This window comes from Leopardus geoffroyi, chromosome A2 (assembly GCF_018350155.1).
Source record: "Leopardus geoffroyi isolate Oge1 chromosome A2, O.geoffroyi_Oge1_pat1.0, whole genome shotgun sequence".
Taxonomy (NCBI): Eukaryota; Metazoa; Chordata; class Mammalia; order Carnivora; family Felidae; genus Leopardus; species Leopardus geoffroyi.
In genome coordinates, this window is record NC_059331.1 from 30,368,112 (window position 1) to 30,390,590 (window position 22,479).

At 44.4% G+C, this 22,479-nt stretch overlaps 1 protein-coding gene across 29 annotated transcripts in view; it reads right to left on the minus strand.

Moving 5' to 3' along the window:
• CADPS (calcium dependent secretion activator) overlaps window positions 1–22,479 on the minus strand; it is a 481,890-nt gene that overhangs the window by 353,977 nt on the left and 105,434 nt on the right. For all 29 annotated transcript variants that reach the window (XM_045496967.1, XM_045496969.1, XM_045496972.1 and 26 more), the window contains exons 2-3: window positions 16,965–17,078; window positions 3,343–3,675 (exon numbers count right to left, since the gene is read on the minus strand). In XM_045496967.1, coding sequence (XP_045352923.1) covers window positions 3,343–3,675; window positions 16,965–17,078 — 447 coding nt within the window. The remainder of the gene's footprint in view (window positions 1–3,342; window positions 3,676–16,964; window positions 17,079–22,479) is intronic.

The window sequence follows — 22,479 nt, forward strand, 5'->3', positions numbered from 1 at the left end:
GCTCGCTATAGTTTGTGTGCCCTGAGTTGCAATTCCTCTGCTATTCCTGAATACACTCATCTTTTTAACAATTTTGAGCTTGCCTCAGTTTACCTCTTTGTTTAGGTCAACAGTAGTACTATATTTCTTGTCTAACTCATGGAAAACATGTTGAAATTATGAGTCTAAATCATTCATTTTTAGGGGAAAACATAGTCCTGCCACTTAACCAAAAACACGGAGATGAGACCTGGCATGGTGACACGTTCGTTCCAATAATGCTGCTGTTTGAACAAGGACAGAAAATAAGCACAATAAGCTGTTATAATAAGAAGAAAAATTAATCCCCGGAATCATTTTGTGACTAGCAGGTTTAGGAACCCTTAACCAGCTCTGTCATTCTGAGGGTTACTCATAACTCAAGCAGGTCATTTGACAACCGATATTCTTGTGGGAGAAAAGGTGGTCTTGGCGATAGGTAGGAATACCAACGCTTACCCCATTCTAAAAGTGCCATGTAGGGATGCAGCAATTATTTGATACAAAAAGAAAATTTTAATTTAATTTCATATTGAGATTTATTTGGTCATTTCAAAATATTTCTCGACCCAGCAAAGGAAATATCAACCTTTGGGTTGGCAGTCAGCATTCTGAATTGAAGTCGACTGAGTAGAAAATAGGAACATAACGTATATATTGTATTATGAAATAATAAACAGATTCCTACTTACTAAAATATCTGGTAAGTTCTGGGTGAGCCATAATGGTTGATACCAAGACCCTATCTACCAGTTAAAATAGACTGCAATCATCCATTTATTTTTTTTTTTAATTTTTTTTTTCAACGTTTATTTTTGGAACAGAGAGAGACAGAGCATGAACGGGGGAGGGGCAGAGAGAGAGGGAGACACAGAATCGGAAACAGGCTCCAGGTTCTGAGCCATCAGCCCAGAGCCCGACACGGGGCTCGAACTCACGGACGGCGAGATCGTGACCTGGCTGAAGTCGGACGCTTAACCGACTGCGCCACCGAGGCGCCCCTCCATTTATTAACTCAGTAGGCAATTATTGAGCACCTCTATGTGCCGAGAATTGTTTCATGCCACGGTTTCATGGAAATACTAGTGAATAAGGCAAAGATGAATCACCACCTTCCTAAGTGTGAGACAGGGAATAAACAGGTAAAAATAGATGAACAAGGAATAGAAAATAGTGGTAAAAGCCGGGATAAAAATGGAACAAAGGATGAGATAGAGAGTGAATGTGAGATGTAGGCAAAAAAACCCACTTTTGACGGGATGGTCTTAGAAGAGCTCTTGGAGAACTTGACATTTAAGCTGTGGCAGTCATGGAAAGGTCTCGGCAAAAAGCATTCTAAGCTGAAGGAGAAGCAAATGCAAAGACCCAGAATCAATTTGGTGTGCTGGGGAGACAGAATGAAAGCCAGTGAGCGAGCGTGTGGGAAAAACGGGGTGAGCAAGAGTGGTTCATGCACTGCCTCAAGCCTTAGTGAGGAGCTGGGATGTCACTTTAAAGGTATTGGGGTGCTACTGGAATTCTTAAACAGAAAAGCAATGTTATCCACATTATATATAATATAATATAATATAATATAATATAATATAATATAATATAATATACATGTTGTTGTTTTTTTAAGAAGGCTCCACACCTACCACAGAACCCCATGCGAGATTTTCACTCATGACCTTGAGATCAAGACCTGAGCTGAGACCGAGAGTCTGACACTTTACTGACTAAGTCACCCAGGTGCCCTAGGTCCAATTTATATTTTAAAAAACTTGCTCTAGCTGGTGTGTGGTGGGCATATTATTGTGAGGCAAGAGGGGAGGCAGGGTCACCAGTGGGGTTGACACTGTGGTCATCCTGTAAGAGATGCTGGTTCCTTGAACTAGAAAGTAGCCATGAGGAAGGAAAGAAGTAAGCCTCAAAATCCTGTAGTTCTTTTTTTTTTTTTTTTAATTTTTTTTAACATTTATTTATTTTTGAGAGACAGAGCATAAGAGGGGGAGGGGTGGAGAGAGAGGGAGACGCACAATCCAAACCAGGCTCCAGGCTCTGAGCAGTCAGCACAGAGCCTGACACGGGGCTCGAACCCACGAACCGGGAAATCATGACCTGAGCCGAAGTCTGATGCTCAACCAACTAAACCACCCAGGCACCCTAAGATCTTGTAGTTCTTATGTTAAGTTTGTATGGCACTATTCTGATACTGTCTGTTGACTTTTTGCCTCTTCTGGTAGACTATCCTATATTTTAACTGCTACCATTTATAAAGTGTCCCATGTTGCTCTGGGCTTTATACACATTGAATCCTTAGAACAATTTCATTCCAAGCTCATGGGTGAGGAGGTTCACTAACTCCCCAAGGCCACAAAACTGGCGAAGGTCATAGTAAGATTTACCTCGGTCTGTCTGATTCTGAGCAAGGCACAACTCAGCCAATACACTATAGTGTCTTAATTTAACCTATGCGAGGGGCAGAGTTAGCCCAGGGAAATTAGGGCACAACTGGGTTTCTTCAATGGTTCTTAGAAGGAGAAGGGCAGTAAAACTACCAGGAAGGGAAGCCCTAGTTTCAAGTGCCGATTCCTGGGCCCTGTCCTGAGAATGCAGAATTAGAATCTCTAGGTTTGGGGCTTGGGGATGTGAATTTGAAAAATGCTCCCAAGGGACACTTACTAAAATCTGTGAATGCTGCAAAGTATTTGTTGACTGGATAACCCCTGATCCAGAGAATATAGAGACCCACTTTGGATGGGTTCACGCAGAGTCTCAGCTAGCCCCCTCAAATCCACTTGGAATTCATAGTGTGACTAATATATTGTTAATGGTATGATACACTCCGGCCTTCTGGAAGCTTTCTATTTTAAATAATTACTCTTGATGATGAGGTACTAAGTTCAGTTGTCTCCCAAGCTGAGGAATCATAAGCCACTCACCTGGTAAGCATCATATACTTCAAAGGCAAAACAATCTTTTTTAAAAAATTATTTTGAGCTTTCAGCTTTTTCAGAAGCACAAAGGAGTCAGGCCTTACTCCTAAAACCAACCTACCTATGAGACAGGCTGTACACAGTACATAGGGCCCACAAGACTTTTAGGAGCTTGCAAAAATGTTTTCATTTTTTTTTTTTAAACCAGAAGATGAACATGAACATATTCTGGCCTAGATTATATTCAATTTTTACCAATGCAGTTGTAAAATATAACTTCTAATTAATTTTTTTTTTTTTTTAAATCAAGAAACGTCCCCTGAAGACAACAGTGCCTAAGGCATGCAGAAGTCATAATGTGACCCTACTCACTCACAGCGCTGGGCCCAGGTGACAGACACCTTACCTGGCATGCATTGTATAGGAGCTGATGTTCAAACTTCTTGATCCCAAGAATGTTCTGGAACATCTCGTAGAGTTGCTCCTTGCTCAAAATCAGCTCAGAGGCTGCGCTGGCTGTCATCCGGGCCTGCTGCTTCCTGGGGTCCTCTTCCCCACGGTAGATGGCATCAAACTTGGCCATCCAGGAGCTCAGCACGGTCTCCTTGCTGAGGCCATCTATCTCGGGCAGGCTGCGCACCCTTTTCTCAATGTGCTTCTTGAAGACCTCCCTGGAGTCATTGGCGGAGCAGCCCCCGCTCTGGACCATGCGGGCCACGCGGTCGCTCTTCAGGAACACCTAAGCAGGAACAGGGACAAGAAAGATGTCAGGGACTCAGTGTCCTGGGGCTGATTGCCATCCTGGGTACCACAGAAGGGACCAGCATGGGCTGTATCCTGCCCCACTACCTCCCCTCCTAGTTGGGTGAACTCAGAGAAGTCACTTCCGTGTTTTGTTTTTGTGGCCAAATCTAGAAAACACAAATAACAAGAGTACTTACCAGGTTGTTAAAGGGATTAAATGGGATGGTAATATCACGAGAGGCGGGATACGGTACACGGCCTCCACACTCAAACAGCCTGGGTCCTTTCTCTGCCATCTAATGGCTGTGTTCCTCTCGTCAAGTTAACCTCTTTGTACCTCAGTTTTTTTCATCTATAAAATGGGATAATAGTAGTCTACCTCATAGGTATTTTGGGGGGTTTATTTATTTATTTTGAGAGAGAGAGAGAGAGAAAGAACACAAGCAGGGGAGGGGCAGAGACAGAGGGAGAGAAATAGAATCCCAAGCAGAGTCTGCACTGTTCAAGGTTAAGCCCAATGCGGGGCTTGAACTCATGAACCATGAGATCCCGACCAGAGCCGCAACAGAGAGTCAGGCACTTAACTGAGTCACCCAGGTGTCCCTGCATCATAGGTATTTTTAAGTGAGGATTAAACGGATTAATATACGATAACCACTTTAAAAAGTGGACCAGAGTAATGCCAGATGGCTTGTTATTATGGTTATTTATTTTTTTACTTTTTAAATTGAACTACAGTCAACACATGATGTTACGTTAGTTTCAGGCACATAACATACTGATTTGACAAGTTTCTATGTTATGCTACGCTTACCACCACGTAGCTACCATCTGTCAGCATAAACCCTGCTACCACACCACTGACTATACTCCCTACGGTCCGCTTTTTATCTTCGGACTTACTCACCTCCTAACCGGAAGCTTGTATCTCCCACTCCCCTTCGCCCATTTTGCCCATGCGGCCCCCTCCCTCCCCTCTGGCAGCCATCCATTTGCTCTCCGTCTGTATGGGTCCGTTTCTGCCTTTTTGTTTATTTATCCATTTGTTTGGGTTTTTGGACTTCGCATATCAGTGGAATCAGACAGTATTTGTCATGTTGTGTTTTTTTTTTGTTTTAATTTTTTTTTTAACATTTATTTTTGAGACAGAGAGAGACAGAGCATGAACAGGGGAGGGTCACAGAGAGAGAGACACAGAATCTGAAACAGGCTCCAGGCTCCGAGCCATCAGCCCAGAGCCCGACGCGGGGCTCGAACCCACAGACTGCGAGATCATGACCTGGGCCGAAGTCGGACGCTTAACCGACTGAGCCACCCAGGCGCCCCAGTATTTGTCATGTTCTTTTGCACTGAGTTCACTTAGCAATAATACCCTCCGTGGTGTAGCCAACGGCAAGGACTCATTCTCTTTAGGGCGGAGTAATGTTCTCCTGTGTGCATGTGTGTACCCACACGAGTACCACGTTTGCTATCCATTCATTTACGGACGGACACTAGGTTATTAGCTGCTGTACCTAATGCTGCGCTGAACACAGGGGTGCATAGATCTTTTCACATCAGGATTTTGTTTTCTTCCGGTAAATACCCAGGAGTGGAATTGCTGGATCGTGTGGCAATTCTGTTTTTCATTTTTTGAGGAACCCCCACCCTGTTTTCCAGAGCGGCCGCACCAATGTGCATTCCCGCCAACAGTGCATGAGCTTTCCTCCTTCTCCACATCCTCACCAACTCTCGCAAGCCAGGGTGTCTCCGAGCGGGGCGAGCGGAGCCGAGGTGAGGTTCTGGGTGGAGAGCCCGGAGGCACTCCATGCAGGGCGTGACCTGGAGTCGGGCTGGAAACAAGGAGGGCGTTTCCCGGGGCATTCTGCACGGGGAGGGGGACCTAGCGGGGGAGGGGGAGCTGGAGCTGAAGCAGGTGTGGGCCGCGAGGTCGCGGATGACTGTGTGCAGGGGGTGCCCTAGCTCAAACTGCCCAAAGCCAAAGGGGTGTCGACTCGATGTGTTCTTGTGTGCTCTGGACCTGGGTCACCTTATCGCAGCGGCTAGAGCTACAGTCAGCTCTGACCAGAGGTATCCTGGTGCGCCCAGGGCTGGGGCTGGCTTGCGGGGAGGGTGGGGCTGGGGTGGGCTAGGGCCCCCCCCCCCCCAACCAAGAGCTTGCTGAGGCGGCAGGCAGGGTCTGGTGTCCGTCCAGACCCTGCTCCTGTCACATGGAGGGAGTATAAACTGTGCTGTCCACCAGTCTCTCTGACCCCTAGAGGATTCCAGCAGCTCCCCTGCCAGCTGGCTGCTGCGTTCTAGGGCTGGTCCCTTTGTATTATTCTACTTGCTCTTTTTTTTTGTTTTTTTCCTCGTTGCTCTTTTAAATTGCGGCTTTTTTCTGCGCCCCAGGGATCTGCTCCAGGTCCCTCAGGACTATCCCTTCGTACGGCAATTGGGAGCTTTGGGGGTGTGGGTCCCCTTCATTACCCTGTCTCCGTCTCTTACTGTTCTCTGTGTGCTCTCTTCGGCTTTTGTTGGGCAGAAGCTATTCAGTCAGCCTTCAGTTCTTCTTCAGTAGGAAATGCTCCACAGATAGGTGCAGATGTGGGTTGTCTCCATGGAGGAGGGGAGTTCAGGGTCTTCCCCCGTCACCATCGTGGATGGGAACCCCACCATGGTTGTGGTTATTACATACAAAGTACCCGGCACGATGTCTGACCCTTACCAGGTAACCATGATTTACAGCCCATTTTATCCTCTCAAGGAGACTCATCCCACCCAAAATTGAACAGGTATCACGTGAACATGTATTTAATGTCTCCCTTCTTGAAATGTAAACTCCATTAGGACTGGGCTCATCTTGTTCCCCACATTGTCACCTATCTCTGGTATAGAGCCTGGCCCTTTAAAAGGGAATGAATGAAGAAGGTAGGCATTATATTCTGCCTACCTTGGAGACTGGAAAACCAAGACTCTAGAGAGGGGTAGGTAACTCTGGTAACTCAAACTGGCTGATTATAAAAGTATGTTTTTTTTTTTGTTGTAGTTGTGGGGTTTTTGTTTGTGTTGTTTGTTACTTCACCCTGGTTCCTTCCTTCCCTAAGGGTCTCACCTGCCTGGTGGAGAACCTCTCTTGCCTGCGGAAGGACGCTTGGTTGTTTGGCTGGCGCTGGCTGGGTCCTAGAACCAAGCCACCCATTAAGAACAGTTGACTTCTGTTCCAGTACCCACCATGTGGAGATGTGCACAAGCCACGTGGTTCTGGGGTGTAAAACAAGATGGTGAAGCTGTTGCTTCATAGTCACAAAGAGGGAACATCGGCCACTTTTGAGCTGTGTCCCGATCACACTTTCACACTTCAGCAGGTGCACAAATACCCTTCAAGAGGCGGAACACACGTTTGCCACCCCCCCCCCCGGCGGATTTCAGGAAATGCACCTGTTAGCCAGGAGACGGCACTGCTTGGGGGACATCCCATTGCCTCCTGCTTCATGACAAAGCCTTCCTCAGGGAGGAGAGATGTCAGAACGCTGGTCTCCACCTACTGCCAACATAATGAACTAATTCAGAAAGAAGGAGGGCTGAGGGTTTGCTTCACAGCCAAGGGCCGTGGCCAGCTCCTCCATGCCTGGGAACTGGTGCTCAGTGGAGATCTTAGAGCTCATTTAAAAATCAACTGTAGTGGGACGCCTGGGTGGCTCAGTCGGTTAAGCGTCTGACTTCAGCTCAGGTCATGATCTCGCAGTCCGTGGGTTCGAGCCCCGCGTCGGGCTGTGTGCTGACAGCTCAGAGCCTGGAGCCTGCTTCAGATTCTGTGTCTCCCCCCTCTCGGCCCCTCCCCTGCTCATGCTCTGTCTCTCTCTGTCTCAGAAATAAATAAAAAAACATTAAAAAAAAATCAACTGTAGGGAACAAGCTTCAACTAAATCCTCAAGCCTTATGAGCGTTAATGAACTAAAGAATTTACCTGAGAATCTACAATGTTTAATGCGGATAGTTCTGCCATCTACCTAACACCTTGCGTCTCAGTTACAGGTCTGCGTCTCAAAGTACGTCAAAGTTTTGAGGCAAACAGAGGAAGTTTCTGGGGTATAGGATTGAGGCAGGAGCTGTAAACCATGGTCCGGGCCAGTTGTACTACTAACTTGCTGTGTGGCCTTGGGGAAGTCACCTCCCCTCTCTGGTTCGCCAGTGTCTTATCTGTACATGGAGACCATTGAATTTTAAAATTTTGAGGTTGCCCTTCCAGCTGTCATGTTTATACTCTTCTTCATGATCACGTTCATCGTTTCTTTGCGCACTCACTAGGGAAGAGACACTGTGCCAGGTGCCGGCAAGACAGTGGTGAGCAAAACAGATGTGGATCCAGCCCTCATGCCTCTGCGACATCATCCTAATAATGCCATAGAAATATTATAACCTGGGACAAGTGTTTTCAAGGGGGATGCACACGGGTGGTCTATTGCCAGGAATATTCCAGCAGGGAGTCAGGAAATCCTTCCTGGAGCAAAACTCCTTTGGGATGATATGGGAATGATGGGTAGGTAAAAAGAGCATGAAAGAGTATTTCAGAGAGGAGGAACAAAATGTGTCAAGACCCTGAGTGTCTGAGGAAGTAGGGAGAGCCACTGTGGCTGGGTCTGCCTTGGAGCAAGTTCCGGGTGGGTGGGAGTGAGAAGACAGGAGAGACCAGTGGCAGGAAGGAGCCAGATGGTGGGAGGCAAGGGAGGCCACATTAAGGATACCGGTCTTTATCTGAAGGGCAGCGAGCAGCCATTGCAGGTTTTAAGCAGGGACATGGCCTGATCAAATCCACATTCTCTGGCTTTAATGTGGAAAACCAATCTGAAGGGGGCAAGAGAACAGGCAGTAGGCCAGGTGGGGTGTACTTGCAGGAGCACCCATGGGTGAGAGCAGTGGTGGGGATGCGAAGGGTTGAATTATTCATTGTCAGCTCTAACGAAAATCAGAGGTAACTTAAAACATTCAACCAGCAGCCATACCCTCCTCCCATCTGTCCAGACCAGTGTCCCGCAAACCTGGGGCAGGCCCCTGTTTATAAGCTCTTAGCACCGTATTCCTTTCCTCCAAAACCCTTCCAGAACTGCCATTTGTGTCTGTGACTGTTTGGTTAATATCTGGGCTCCAGCTAGACTAGAAGTCCCAGGAAGGCAGGAGTTGTAGCTGTTTTTTTTTTCCCATTCCTTCTTCTGAGTGCCTAAGGCAGCACCTGGCACATAGTCGACGCTGTGCTTAATGAGTGAATAAGCAACAGCAACAAAGGAGATGTCTCAAAGCAGAGAGCCTATTGAGATTATATGTGGACGGGAGCAGGGAAGTAAAGGGAAATGAGGAAGCACAATATACTGGTCTCTTAAAACAAGGGGCTGAGGCTAGATTTGCCCTGGGACATGATAACGGGAGGTAAGAAATGATGATACTGGGGCTCCTGGGTGGCTCAGTCGGTTAAGCCTCTGACTTCGGCTCAGGTCGTGATCTCACGGTCTATGAGTTGGAGCCCCGAGTCGGGCTCTGTGCTGGCAGCTCAGAGCCTGAAGCCTGCTTCTCATACTATGTCTCCCCCCTCTCTCTGTCCCTCCCCTGCTTGCGCTCTGTGTGTCTCTCTCTCCCTCTCAAAAATAAATGAATGTTAAAAAATTTTTAAAAATTAAAGAAACGATGTTGGCACATTGTTCCTAGCTGGCATCTGTCACTGGCTGGGTGACCCCTGGATCCTGCTTCACGGAGCCCCTTCCTTTGTATAAAGTAGCCACTCAGTAAATATTTATTGAACTCCTAGCAGATGGCCTTAGACAAGTCGCTTAACTTCCAGAAACCTCACTCTCCTTTGCTGTCACATGGGGTTGATTCAGCCACTCTTCTTTGACAAACTGGAAGGACTTTGAAAAGCAGAGGGCTCCATCTGTCCGGAGCTAAGATACGACAGCCAGGCCCCAGATCGAGAGGAGATGAGTGGCATGTCAAAAGCGTGCAAAAGGAGACCGGAGACTAAGGAGACCACAAAGATGGAGTGCCAAACAGGAGGCAGCCATGGGGAGAAAAAGTGACGGCAAAAAACTAATTTTCCAGGCACATCATCTGTCCGGGCTTCGCAGCCTGTCAGAAGCGAAGGGTCAGAAGGGTCTGGGCCAGCCTCGCCCTGTAGCGAATACAGCCCCTGAGAACCGATGTACTTGACTGTCTCTAAAAACCGCCCTGGAAACCCATTTGTACCAGGAGCTCTAGCCGGCGTCTTTGTTCCCGGTTTTGTTTTTTGGCGACTATCGCAAGAGACCTCAGCCGCCGGCTCGGTTCCGTGTGGCACATCCATAAATCCTTCCTGCTCCTCTGGCAACTTCCCAGACAGGTCATAATGGCAGATGGAAGATAAACAAATAAATACCGAATGGTGAAGGGCAGTCAATTCAGTGACTCGGCCTCATCCATCAGTCCTTCCCTCCACTGCCAGAGCCAAGCAGCTTCAAGGTTGTTTTAGGAACACACTCGCACACCAGGTCTTAATGACTGTACAGGGTACGGGGGAAAGCTGGCCCAGCTCCCACTTCCTGATCCTTTCCAGCTCTACAAAAGCCTATCATCCCAACGTAAATAAGAGAAATACCTACATGTTAGAGTAAATAAGGTTTAAAAACATCCACCACCCACAACGGCCCGGTTGCTACTAACGAATGCCACACAGGTACTGGGCGGGGTGGACCAGAGTGTCAGACGGCCCTGGGTTCAAGTTCAGACTCTACCAGTTGCTGTTTTTGCAAGTTACTTAATCTTTCTGGGATTCGGCTGCCCCATCGTTCACACGGGAATCGTAACGACCCTCCCGTGTAGGATTTGGATGAGGATTCACCGCAACAATGCATATCATTTGGTCAGCATGGTGTCCGTAATCGTGCCTCTTACCTTCACGAAGTAACGTCATAAGAGTTAGCTGTTATTTTTAAACAGAATATCACGTAGCCATGGAAGAAGACAATATTTTTTCATTAGCATCAAAAGGTGTCCTGAAATACTGTTAAAGCAGATAATTCCAAAGGTAAGGTGAAGTTGGGCGATAGGAGTATGACCCTGGACTGAGAACAGGATAGGAGATAAAACTGATGAGAATATGTCCTAAGTGTGAGTTTTGCAGAGATAGGAAAGAAATTAAAACCCACTGTGCTAAATGACACAACTGGGTTAGCAATATTTTGTAGGAGTTCCCCTGATAGTCTTAATTTGGAAATCAAATAGCTATCTTCATGTGTATAGACACATTAAAAATACCTGAAAAGATACATACCAAAATTTAATAGTAGTTGTCTAGCATGATGGGATTATGGGTGGTTTTCCAACCATGGGCTTTAGGGTTGTTTTCTACATGGTCTATTTTTATAATCTATATATCACATAGTTATCATTTTTATATTATGTTTTACTTTATGATCACTTAAAACACCTCTTCCTACATGGAACAACTTACATACTTTACCTTCATCGAGACAAGGAGCATGTTAGTTTCTAAAATAAAATGACCTTTGGATCGGAAAGGTATCTTTCATCAAAAAGTAAAAGATCCTGGGGCAAACTTCAGAAGCAGATCTGGGACCCAGACCCGTGGTAGGGAGCAGTAGCTTAGCAACAAAAGCAGCTCCGTTTCCTAGTTCTAGACCCTGGCCCCCCACATCGACTTTGTACTCCCCACCCTACCTCATGCCCAGGGCCTGAAACTAGGGAGGGGATTGATTCTACCAACTTTCAATTCTCTCCTACTGTTTCTATGCAGCAGACGTGTGTGGACCGCCAGTCTCCTCCTCTAACCTTAATATAGTTATGATGTTACTTTCCAGGTGCCATATTTAGGGTGAGGTTTTGTGTGTGTGTGTGTGTGTGTGTAATTTAGTCCTGACAACTGTGCACGGAGGTCCTAGTACAGAGAAAGTACCTAAGGCTCAGACTTGGCCGAGGTCCCCCAGCCAGTGTGCAGAGGAACTAGAATTCAATGCCACATCTTTCAGACACAAAACATCCTCCGAATCACTCTGACCTCTGCCCCCTCCTTCCTTGCTCTGCGTTCCCCTCGGAACAAATGTCTTTATACTGGGTAGTTACTCTTCTCCCAGGGATACATCTGTTGGAAGGCCACTGAGGGGTTACAGTGGTTTTTGCATACTGGAAAATACAGAGCTTCATTTCAGAAAAATAGCCAGATTTGACCTGACTTCCACTTTTCTTAGATAAAAAAAAAAAAAAAAAGTCCACCATAGAGACTGAATACAGTACGTCACCCAGTGTTGAAGACACCTGTAGTTTGTGCCTGCCACGTGTCCTCCCCTGCTGATAATAGTCCCTCAGTCTGAGAATGTCTGTGCCACTGCACACGGCCTCAGTGGGACTGTTAGGCATGGGAGCGTGTCCTTCCTTAGCCATGTGGCAGGTTGGAACCTGTGGTTGGCCAGTGAGACTTCCCCTTGTGGGTTTCAGATCCAGAGCGGGATGGCACAAGAATGGAGTCGGGTTGGCGGAGATTTAGACCAATGATGGGGAGTCACTATAAGGCCACCCGCTTCCTGAAGTTGAGCGGCCAGGGTTCCCTCTTTTCGGGAGCTTGGCTATTTCCTTTAATCACTCTTGTTGCTGTTATTATTGTTGTGCTGTTATACTATCATCATCATCATCATCATCATCATTGCTTAATTTAACCAGCTGGTCAGTTCTTGCTGCTAGCAACTGCAAAATTCTTTTCTTTTTAAATGTTCATTTATTTATTTTGAGAGCGAGAGCGTGCAAACAGGGGAGGGGCAGAGAGAAAGGGAGAGAGAGCATCCCAAGCAGCCTCTGTGCTGTCAGTGCAGAGCGTTGACATGGAGCTTGAACTCACAAACCGTGGGATCATGACCAGAGCCGAAGTCGAATCAGACACTTAACCGATTGAGCCACCCAGGCAACCCCAAAATTCTGTCTTCTACAACAAAGTTAGTTTGACAAAACCACCCAGGACTGTGTTAGAGATTGGCTAAGAACAAAACAAAACAGAGCAAAACAAAACAAACTCAGTCAGAGCAGCTCCACTGGCTGAAGCCCAGATATCAGCTGTAAAGTTCTAAAATGGGTATGTGTGGCACCCGGGTGGCTCAGTCGGTTAAGGGTCTGACTTCAGCTCGGGTCATGATCTCACAGCTTGTGGGTTCGAGTCCCGCGTCGGGCTCTGTAATGACAGCTCAGAGCCTGGAGCCTGCTTCAGATTCTGTCTCCCTCTCCCTCTGCCCCTCCCCCGCTCATACTCTATCTCTCTCAAAACTAAATACACATTAAAAAATTTTTTTTAAATAGGGGTGTGTGCATCTCTGCCTCCCACCAATCCCCCATGTGTCCTTCCAGGGAGGCTCTGAGTGACAGAGGTTTTGTAAAATTTTTCCATCTACTTCTTTGCTCTGATGCCAGGACTGGCATGTAAAGAGCCAAAATGAAGCAGGGAAATGGGGGATAAGGGCGAGAATGCAAGGTGAGAGGGCTTACGGCATAGACATCTGTCTTAAAAGCACTGAGAGTTAGAGTTGTCCTAAACCCACTGTGTGAGTTACGGAGAAACGGGAGAGCTCTCTGATGTCTCAGGACCACAGCTGTGGGAAGGGGATGGAGTTGCCCAGCCGGATCTCCCAGATCTCGGAGCAAGCACCCACTTCAACGCCCAGCTCTCAAAGCCGGAATGGAGGAGATTATAGGATTAATCTGCTGCCCGCCTGATCGGCTTTGATGATCAAGGCCGCCAGGAAAGGATAAAATAAACCTGCATGCTCTCAGGAGCCAGAGGGAATCCTGGCTCCCTTTATCCCAGCCCAGATCAGGTCACAGGCCCGAGTGGCTTGATGCTAATGCTGGCCAGCGGGGTTCAGACTGGGCTGGATGGGCACAGATAGAAAAGGGACAGAGCCTACTCACTCCTTTCATCTAAAAAATTTTTCTTTACTACTCTAGTGTGCTGAAAAACTATTACTGCCTTAGCAAAACAAGGCCAATGACTGAAATGACTTATTCTAGTAGAATCCTTTCAGAACTGTTTGAGGAAAAGTTGTTTCCATATGTCATTACCATTAGCAAACTGGGATTTGAAGGTGTGGTATGGTGGGGTGGAATATGTGTGAGTGTGTGTGTGTGTGTGTGTATGTGTGTGTGTGTGTGTGTGTGTGTGTGTGAGAGAGAGAGAGAGAGAGAGAGAGAGAGAGATGGGGTATTTAGGAGGATATCTATTGGTTTTGCCAGCAGAGCATACATTCCAACATTCTTCTTCTGGTAGAAAGCACCCTAATTTCTCAATGAGAAACCACTGCACTTTCACTCTAGATGGTTCCAGTGTAGTTGAGCCTGCTCATAGGCTCCAGAGGCAGTATCTGTCATAGCACTGATCCCCTGGTCTAGTCCAGCCTCCATCTGTCGTGATTGGCTCCAGAAAGGCCACACGACCCATGACAGCCCAACCAAGTCACCTGGGGCCTTTTGCTGGGGCTCTCAGCAAAGAGGTCTTCTCTTTGCTGATGTGGTTGCTAAGCTGGTAGGGCAAGACCGGAATCTGCCAGAGTCCTTCACATGCAGAGAACCAGCCTAAGAATAAAACCAACACAGGGAAGAACAAAGCTGAGGTATGGGGAGAAAGATACCCATCTTCTGACATCTTTGGAGTCTCTGGATCCAGCCACAGCTGAAACCAGGTCTATTCCTAGACTATTAAGTTGCTTGAGCAAATAAATCTCATTTTTGGCTTAAGCCAGTTTGACCTAGGTGTCTGTCATTTGTAATCCAAAGAGTCTTGACCCAGACAGATACTGACAGGAAAGCAATTGGATCCTGGAGTAAGGTGGAGAAAGAAATCCTAGCTTCTCCCCTGCCCAAGAGTGAAGGGGGAGGGAGAAAGGGAAGAGTAATGAACTTGGAGCTCTCCCAAGTTAAGTGTTGATCTTGAACCTTTGATTATGGACTTTTGCTTCAGTGGATTAGACTTCCCGGGAACAAGCATCCCAAGACTCTCGAAACTTCACTAATGAATACAGTAAATAATTAATACCCTACATTATTTCCTGTCACTCAAATCTTAATATTAACTATTCAGTGATTTCTCAATGCCTATATTCTCACCAGACTAAAAAGAAGCTCTTTCAAATAAACTAGCTACTATAGAAAAAAAAATACTGGGGTCACTATAGATATAATGGCAATTTCCAGAGACTCATTAGCACATTGATAACTATTATTTTCAGTTAATTAATACAAAGAAATGGCATTTTCTTTTAATTTATGTCATTAGTCAAATGAGCTTTCTAATTAAGATTTGCAATCTACAAATTTACAGACTGGTGAATAACTCTAAACATGGAGAATTATTGCTAAGGTCTGCCTGGCCTGAACTGGCTTTCAGAACTTGAAAAAAAAGGGGGGGGGAATTAATTTCATTCCCTGGCGGTCTCTCCACAAAATCTTTTGTTAAATAGATTCAAGATATTCATTGCCATACCATCATCATGGTTCTGAATGTCATTTCCACATTGCGTTGAATTCAACTGAAATATTGCATCACATAAGATAAAGAATTAAGTCTGACACTTATCGGCAATAATATTTGTAAAATGAAAAAAAAGCTTAAATTTGACAAATATAAAAATGAACCAGACTTCTAAAACAAACCCAAACAGAAATTTCATTGAGAAAATGTGTAAAATGAGTCTGTGGCTGGACCCAGCAAACATCACAGAGACAAAGACTGTTTACTGTTAAACAGTAATTAGCAAACCAATCAATAGTATCTGCACAAAATCTAATTGCAGTCTTGCTCTACTCTCTTCATGAAAAAAGCCAAGTGCTTTAGCACGTGGGAAGGAGAGTTTTACTGAATCAATCAACTAACATTGGAGTGCCCGATGGGCAGAAGCATGTGTGTGGAGCACAGCGAAGCAGAAGCACCAGTGTTTTTATTTTGAAAATGTTTGGTACCTTATAATTAAAAACAGAGAGGAAAGAAAGAAGAAAATCTGTGAAGTGATCCCATGGAAAAAAATCAGAGTCTGGTGGATTCCTTTATACTTAGTTTATTGTTATTACCTTGAATTGCATATGGCAGGATGCCATGCGTTTTTCAATGCTTGGCAGTTGGTTTCTAATGCTTTTAACCTAGCCTTGACAATGGGTATAACATTTGGGGCATACGATCCCAAATAGAATATCTGGTTCACATGAAAACAAACGTCTTTTAAATCTTTTTTTTTTTTTCAACGTTTATTTATTTTTGGGGCAGAGAGAGACAGAGCATGAACGGTGGAGGGGCAGAGAGAGAGGGAGACACAGAATCAGAAACAGGCTCCAGGCTCTGAGCCATCAGCCCAGAGCCCGACGCGGGGCTCGAACTCACAGACCGCGAGATCGTGACCTGGCTGAAGTCGGACGCTTAACCGACTGCGCCACCCAGGTGCCCCGAAAACAAACGTCTTTTAATGACCATATAATAACTTTTGAAAAATATGCACATCAGGCAAACATTGCCCATAGGAAGGGATGGTATATCGACTCCACTAATAATGTATACACAATAGCCAATGTGCACATTGTGGAAGAATAATTATAAATTTTAAATATACTAGTGGAATTCCAAAATCTGACTTGACTGGTACATAAACCTCTGAGGACGACAGGTGAAAATTCCCTTGTGATGTATATTCAGGATATGTTCTCTCACTTATAGGTTTTCTCTTAAGAAGAGTACTGCACTTTGGATGGGGTTCTAACTCATGAAAAGAACTCACAGCACCATTTTAATAGAAAGAACAAGGAAGCGAGTGAAGGCACCATCTTAGAAGATGTTAACATCCTTTAGAAGGGGTGGAGTTGGTAGGAAAAAAAGCTCCCAACTCAGTTCAAGTCTTAGCTTGTGGCATTGTAACAGCTGTGCGACTTGGAGTAATTGACCTAACCTGTCGCAGCCTCAGATGCCTTGCTGGTAAGATGGGAATAATATCGGGACCTAACTCACGAGACTGTTGTACAGACAAAACAAGAAATCGTACATAAAGCAGACAATGTGCAGAGTGTTTTGCACACAGTATCTTGTTTAGTGGGTACACAAGTGGGTTTGCTTTAGTTTTCCCCAAACAAAATGCTGTTATTTCCAAAAACCGTAACCAATCATCAGCCCGTTTGCCTCGGGGGTGGGGGGATGGTTCTGTAGGAGGCCAAGGCTGCTGTTCCCACTGAACAATAGTCTGGCAATTCTGGGCTTTAGGCTTGGGCAGTCTTAACCTTCTTCTGCATGGTGAGTCTTACCTCATAGTAACTCTGGACGGCGTTCATGAAGGCTTCATCAGCCACAATCTGGGTTTCCCCATTGAGGAAAGCCTGAAACCGGTCCTTGACTGTTTGCAACTGCTGTTTGCTGATCTGTAAGGAACAGAGAAAGAGAGAACAGTGAGGACTTGTTCTAGACAAGGATTGTGATTGCTTTCCGTGGAAGATGCCAGTCCCATCGGTGTGCTAGACCTGGCTTGTATGGGCGCACACTAGCTGACTGTTACATTTGCAAGAATTTTGTGAGGTGGTTGTTTATTAAAAAATACATAAAGACATAAATTGTTAAAAAATTATATTGAAAACAAAGGCAACGCATATTCAAAAGTCATTGCTTCCTGATCATTTTACCATTACCTGTGCTTTTGAGGTTATTAACCTCAAAATTGTATCTATTGTATCTATCTATCTATTGTATTTGTAGGGTGGAAACGATAGATAATGGGTGCTACCATATACCTCTTCCCAACTCCACATTCCGTGACACCTTGTTGGAAGCCAGATATCAACCAGGATGGGAATATTTACACCATGGAAATTGGCAAATGCTATATAAGTCATGTGTTCTTGACTTGTCGTTTTTGTTTTGTTTTCTTTTGCTTTTTGTGAGAGAGGGTTGTTGTTGAACAAACCACCACACAGGCACCTCAGGTGGTCTGAAATACACTGCTTTCCAAATCTATAGTCATCAAAACAGTATAGTATTAGCATAAAAACAGACATATAGACCACAGAACAAAATTGAGAACCCAGAAATAAACTCATGAATATACAGGCAATGATAACGGACAAGGACACCAAGATACTCAATGGGGAAAGGACAATCCCCTCAATAAATGATACTGGAAAAACTGGATATTCACACCCAAGAGAAAGAAATTGGACCCCCTATCTTACACCACTCACAAAAATTAACTTTAAGTGAATTAAAGACTTAATGTAAAACTATTAGAAGAAAACACAGGGCAAACCCTCCTTGACATGGGTCTTAGCAATGAATTTTTGGATATGACATCAAGAGCTCAAGCAACAACAGCAAAAATCAACAAGTGGGACTACATGAAGCTAAAAATCTTCTTCACAGCAAAAAAAAAAAAACAATCAGCAAAATAAGAAGGCAATTTATAGAATGGGAGAAAATATTTGCAAACCATCTACCTCATAAGGGGTTAATATCCAAAATCTATAAGGAACTCATATAAAAGCAAAAAACCACAAAAAATCCAATGAAAAAATGGGTAGAAGACTTGATTAAACATTTTTCCAAAGAAGACATACAAATGACCAACAGGTACATGAAAGGATACTCAACATCACTTATCAGAGAAATGCCAATCAAACCCACTATATCTCATCACCTCACACCTGTTTGAATGGTTATCATAAAAACAACAACAACAACAACAAAAACAAGAAATAACAACTGTTGGCAAGGCTGTAGAGAAAATGGAACCCCTGTTCCATACTGTTGATGGGAATGTAAACTGGTGCAGCCACTATGGAAAATAACATGGAGTTTCCCCAAAAAATTAACAACAGAAGTGCTATATGATCCAGCAATCCCATTTCTGGGTATATATCCCAAGGAAAGGGAATCACTATTTGAAAGAAATAGTGGCACCCCTACATTCATTGCAGCATAGTCACAATAGCCGAGACATGGAAACAACCAAAGTGATCACTGATGTTTGAACACACACACACACACACACACACACACACACACACACTTGATTATTATTCATAAAAGAGAAAGAAATCCTGCCATTTGTGACAACATGGATAGACCCAGAAGGTATTATGCTAAATGGAATAAGGCAGACAGAGAAAGACAAATACTGTTATGTTCTCGCTTACATATGGAATCTGAAAAATGTTGAGCTCAGAAAAATAGAGAGTGGTTGCCAGCATCTCAGGGGTGGGAGAAATGGGGAGATGTTGACCAAAGCATACAAACTTCCAACTATAAGATGTAAGTTTTGGGGGATTTAATGCACAGCATGGTGACTATAATTAACAGTACTGTCTTACATACTTGAGTGTTGTTAAGAGAGTAGGTTCCACAGCCCTTTATTCTAACTACTTGTTAGTTATGATTGAATGTGTTAGATGATATGTCTCTTTTTGTTATTTGTTCATTGATGTCTCCCCAGGGCCAACTTAGTGCTTTACACAAGACAGGCACTCCATAAGCGCTTTGCTGAATAAATGAAGGCAGTGCATGAAAGAAATCTTGGAATATCCTTTAATCAGTTCTAATTTGTATGAGAAGAAAGTCAGCTAAAAACTTTGCTGTTTTTACTTTTATAAAAAGTTATACTCTATAAATTGATAATGGGATACTATGTCTAACTGTTGTAGAAGAAAGCTTAAAAAAGATCATTCTGGTCCTAGCTCCATCAACCATTGTGTCATCTTGGAAAAGTCACTTATATCCTCTGAATTGGCCAGAGAGTTAAAAGCCCTTCTGGAATAAGGCCAGTTTAACAAGTAAATGTTATACCATCCTTATTTATCTCACTTGGAAAATGGTGATAATTCTAATTATGGCCTTGGCATAGTAATAGCTATTTGATAACATGAGTTCTTTTTAAAAATTTTGAGTTTCTGTATTCATTAATGCACTGATTCATTTAAAACATTTTGTTTTGGGGCGCCTGGGTGGCGCAGTCGGTTAAGCGTCCGACTTCGTCCGACTTCGCGGTCCGTGAGTTTGAGCCCCGCGTCGGGCTCTCGGCTGATGGCTCAGAGCCTGGAGCCTGTTTCCGATTCTGTGTCTCCCTCTCTCTCTGCCCCTACCCCATTCATGCTCTGTCTCTCTCTGTCCCAAAAATAAATAAACATTGAAAAAAAAATTTTTTAAACATTTTGTTTATTTATCTTAAGTAATCTCTACACCCAATGTGGGGCTTGAACTCACAACCCAAAGATCAAGAGTCACCTGCTCCACTGAGCCAGCCAGGCACCCCATTTCTATATACATTTCAAGTGCTTTCATCATTAGAATCAATGCAAATCTTGCTAGTAAAAAATAATGTTTAGAGCTATAGGACACTGAAGCCTGGCTTGAGTTTTGATTCAATCAGGAAACAAGGAGTAGAGTTTTGAGAATGGACAGAGGTGGGATCTGGGGTGCTTTAACTAATTTTGTAACTTTGGAAAAAGTGAGACTAGTGAAGTTAGGGGCAGATGTAAAAGAGGTAGGTTTTTAACAGATTGATATTTGTCATGTCCTAGAGCACCACTGTCTCAGGTTAGCCACGTGTATAATTTTACATTTTCTGCACGTCTCACTTTAAAAAGTATCAAAAACTAAGTGAAATAAATATTAATACACTTTGTGGAAGCCAATATGTCAAAAATATTATTTTACATATAATCATCATAGAAATGGTTAATGAGATATTTTACGTTCTCTCTTTATACTGTATCTTTGAACTCTGGTGGTATTTTACACCCATAGTATATCTCAATTCAGAATCACCACACCGCAAGTGTGCAATAGCCACGTGTGGCTGGCAGTCACCGCTTTGGACAGCCGGTCCTAGAGCATGGTATGAACTCACTGCTAAGCCGTGTAGACTTTCCTGGTCTGACCCAGGATGTGAGGATCCAAGGATACTGGTATCACTGGAGTTGTACAGAAAAATCAGAGTTCTTTGTATGCATTTGAAAACATTTCAACTGAATTATTGGGCACCAGTTGATTTTCTCGTAAAAATGACACCAGAACATAAATTTCTATCAAGTAGTTCAGCCTTCACTGGTCTAAGTCACAAATCCTTACAGTATAGTATAGTACCAACCAAGGCATCTCACAGAATTTACATGCAGAATTCCTTCTAACACTGGGTTAATACCAAATCTGCACGATTTGGGGGGTGGGGTGGAGTGGGGTAATGGAACAGGAGAGGGAGTGACCACCAATACCCCTTGCTTTTGCCTTAAATCTCAAGTGATGGAAATAAAAGTAGGCACACACCATCTGAATGATGAAGATTGATTGTTGACCCAAGCCAAATCCATTATCACTCTAACCTTTGTTAAATAAGCAGAGTACTCAGTTCTTCAAGAAATATTTACGGAGCATCTATTACCTGCCTGGTTCTACCCCATGTCCTGAGGTATCAGTGGTCAATAAAAACAATTCAACCTCTGACCTCAGGGGCCAGGGCGAGGCAATAGGGAATTCAAGGAAATAAGGGATTGTTTTCAGGGACCTTGTAGTCAAGATGGAGAGGAAAAAAACACAAACCGACAAACCGACAACAACGACAACCGCACAAAAGTATGTTTTAGGATTTCAGAGGGAAGAGATTACAGAATGTAAAATGCTTAAAAGGAGAAGGACTTCAGGAACATTAACATGAGTCAAATTCGGAGAACATCCGTCATGAAGCCCCATAAAACACCCCCCACTTCCTCGAACACCTCAAGCTCTCAGTGAGAGAGTCAGGGGCACAGATTCTAGACGCAGAGCTATGCTTATGGCTGGGTTTTGATGCCTGCCAGTCCAAGTTCACTATTCTCCCTCATCACTAATTAAACAAGCAAATCACGTATTTAGTTACCTCACTCACCGTGTCTCACTGGGCAAAGGACTAAGCTCTCTACACCTCAGTGTTTTCATCTGTAAAACAGGGCCATTACTGACCTCATAGGATTGTTGTGAAGTCTAACTGGAGGTAAGTGACATATTCACTGCATAACCTGGTACAGCATGAATGATCAATAAACAGTAGCTGCTGTGATGATTAATCCTCAGCTTAGAGGCTTTACGCATACTGCTTCCTTGAAAAAGAATGCCTATGGGAAAATTCCAGACGTGTCTTCAAAATGCAACCCCATGCTCCTTCCCAGACTTTTCTGGATGGAGGTGGCTACTTTCTCAGTACTTTGTTCACAGTCCTGAGGGTACATGTGTCATACTGCAAAGTAGAAGTTTATTTAGATGCCAGAGCTCAGAGTCAGGGTCAGGAGTCAGGATTTGAGAACACAGATGGGGTCAAAGGGATATGGACTCAAATCCTGGTGATAATACTCATTTCCAAGGGTAACCTTGGGCAAACTGATTTCCTTAAGCCTCAGCTCTTCATGTATAAAATAGAATTCTAAGTCCTACTCCCAGGGTTGCTGGAAAGATAAGAAGAACATAGGAGGATGTGCCTAAGGAGCTTAGCATGTTGCCTGGCACACAAAGAGTCAAATCATACAGGGTAGACCAGAAACCAAATGGCCTTGAGGCCCCGCATGATGTAGTCTCTGTCTATTGCTGGCTTTGTTTTGTCTTACTCTGCTCTCCTCTTACTCAGCTCCAGCCACACTGGCCTCTGTTCTCTTTCTCAAGCGTGCCCCACGTTTCTTCCCTGAGAGCCTTTGCACTTGCCATTGCCCCTGTCTGGGATGCTCTGCCCTTGATCTTCCCGTGGCTGCCACCTACTCACCTTTAGGGCTCAGCCTGCCTAGCATCTCATAGGAAAGTTTTCCCTGACCA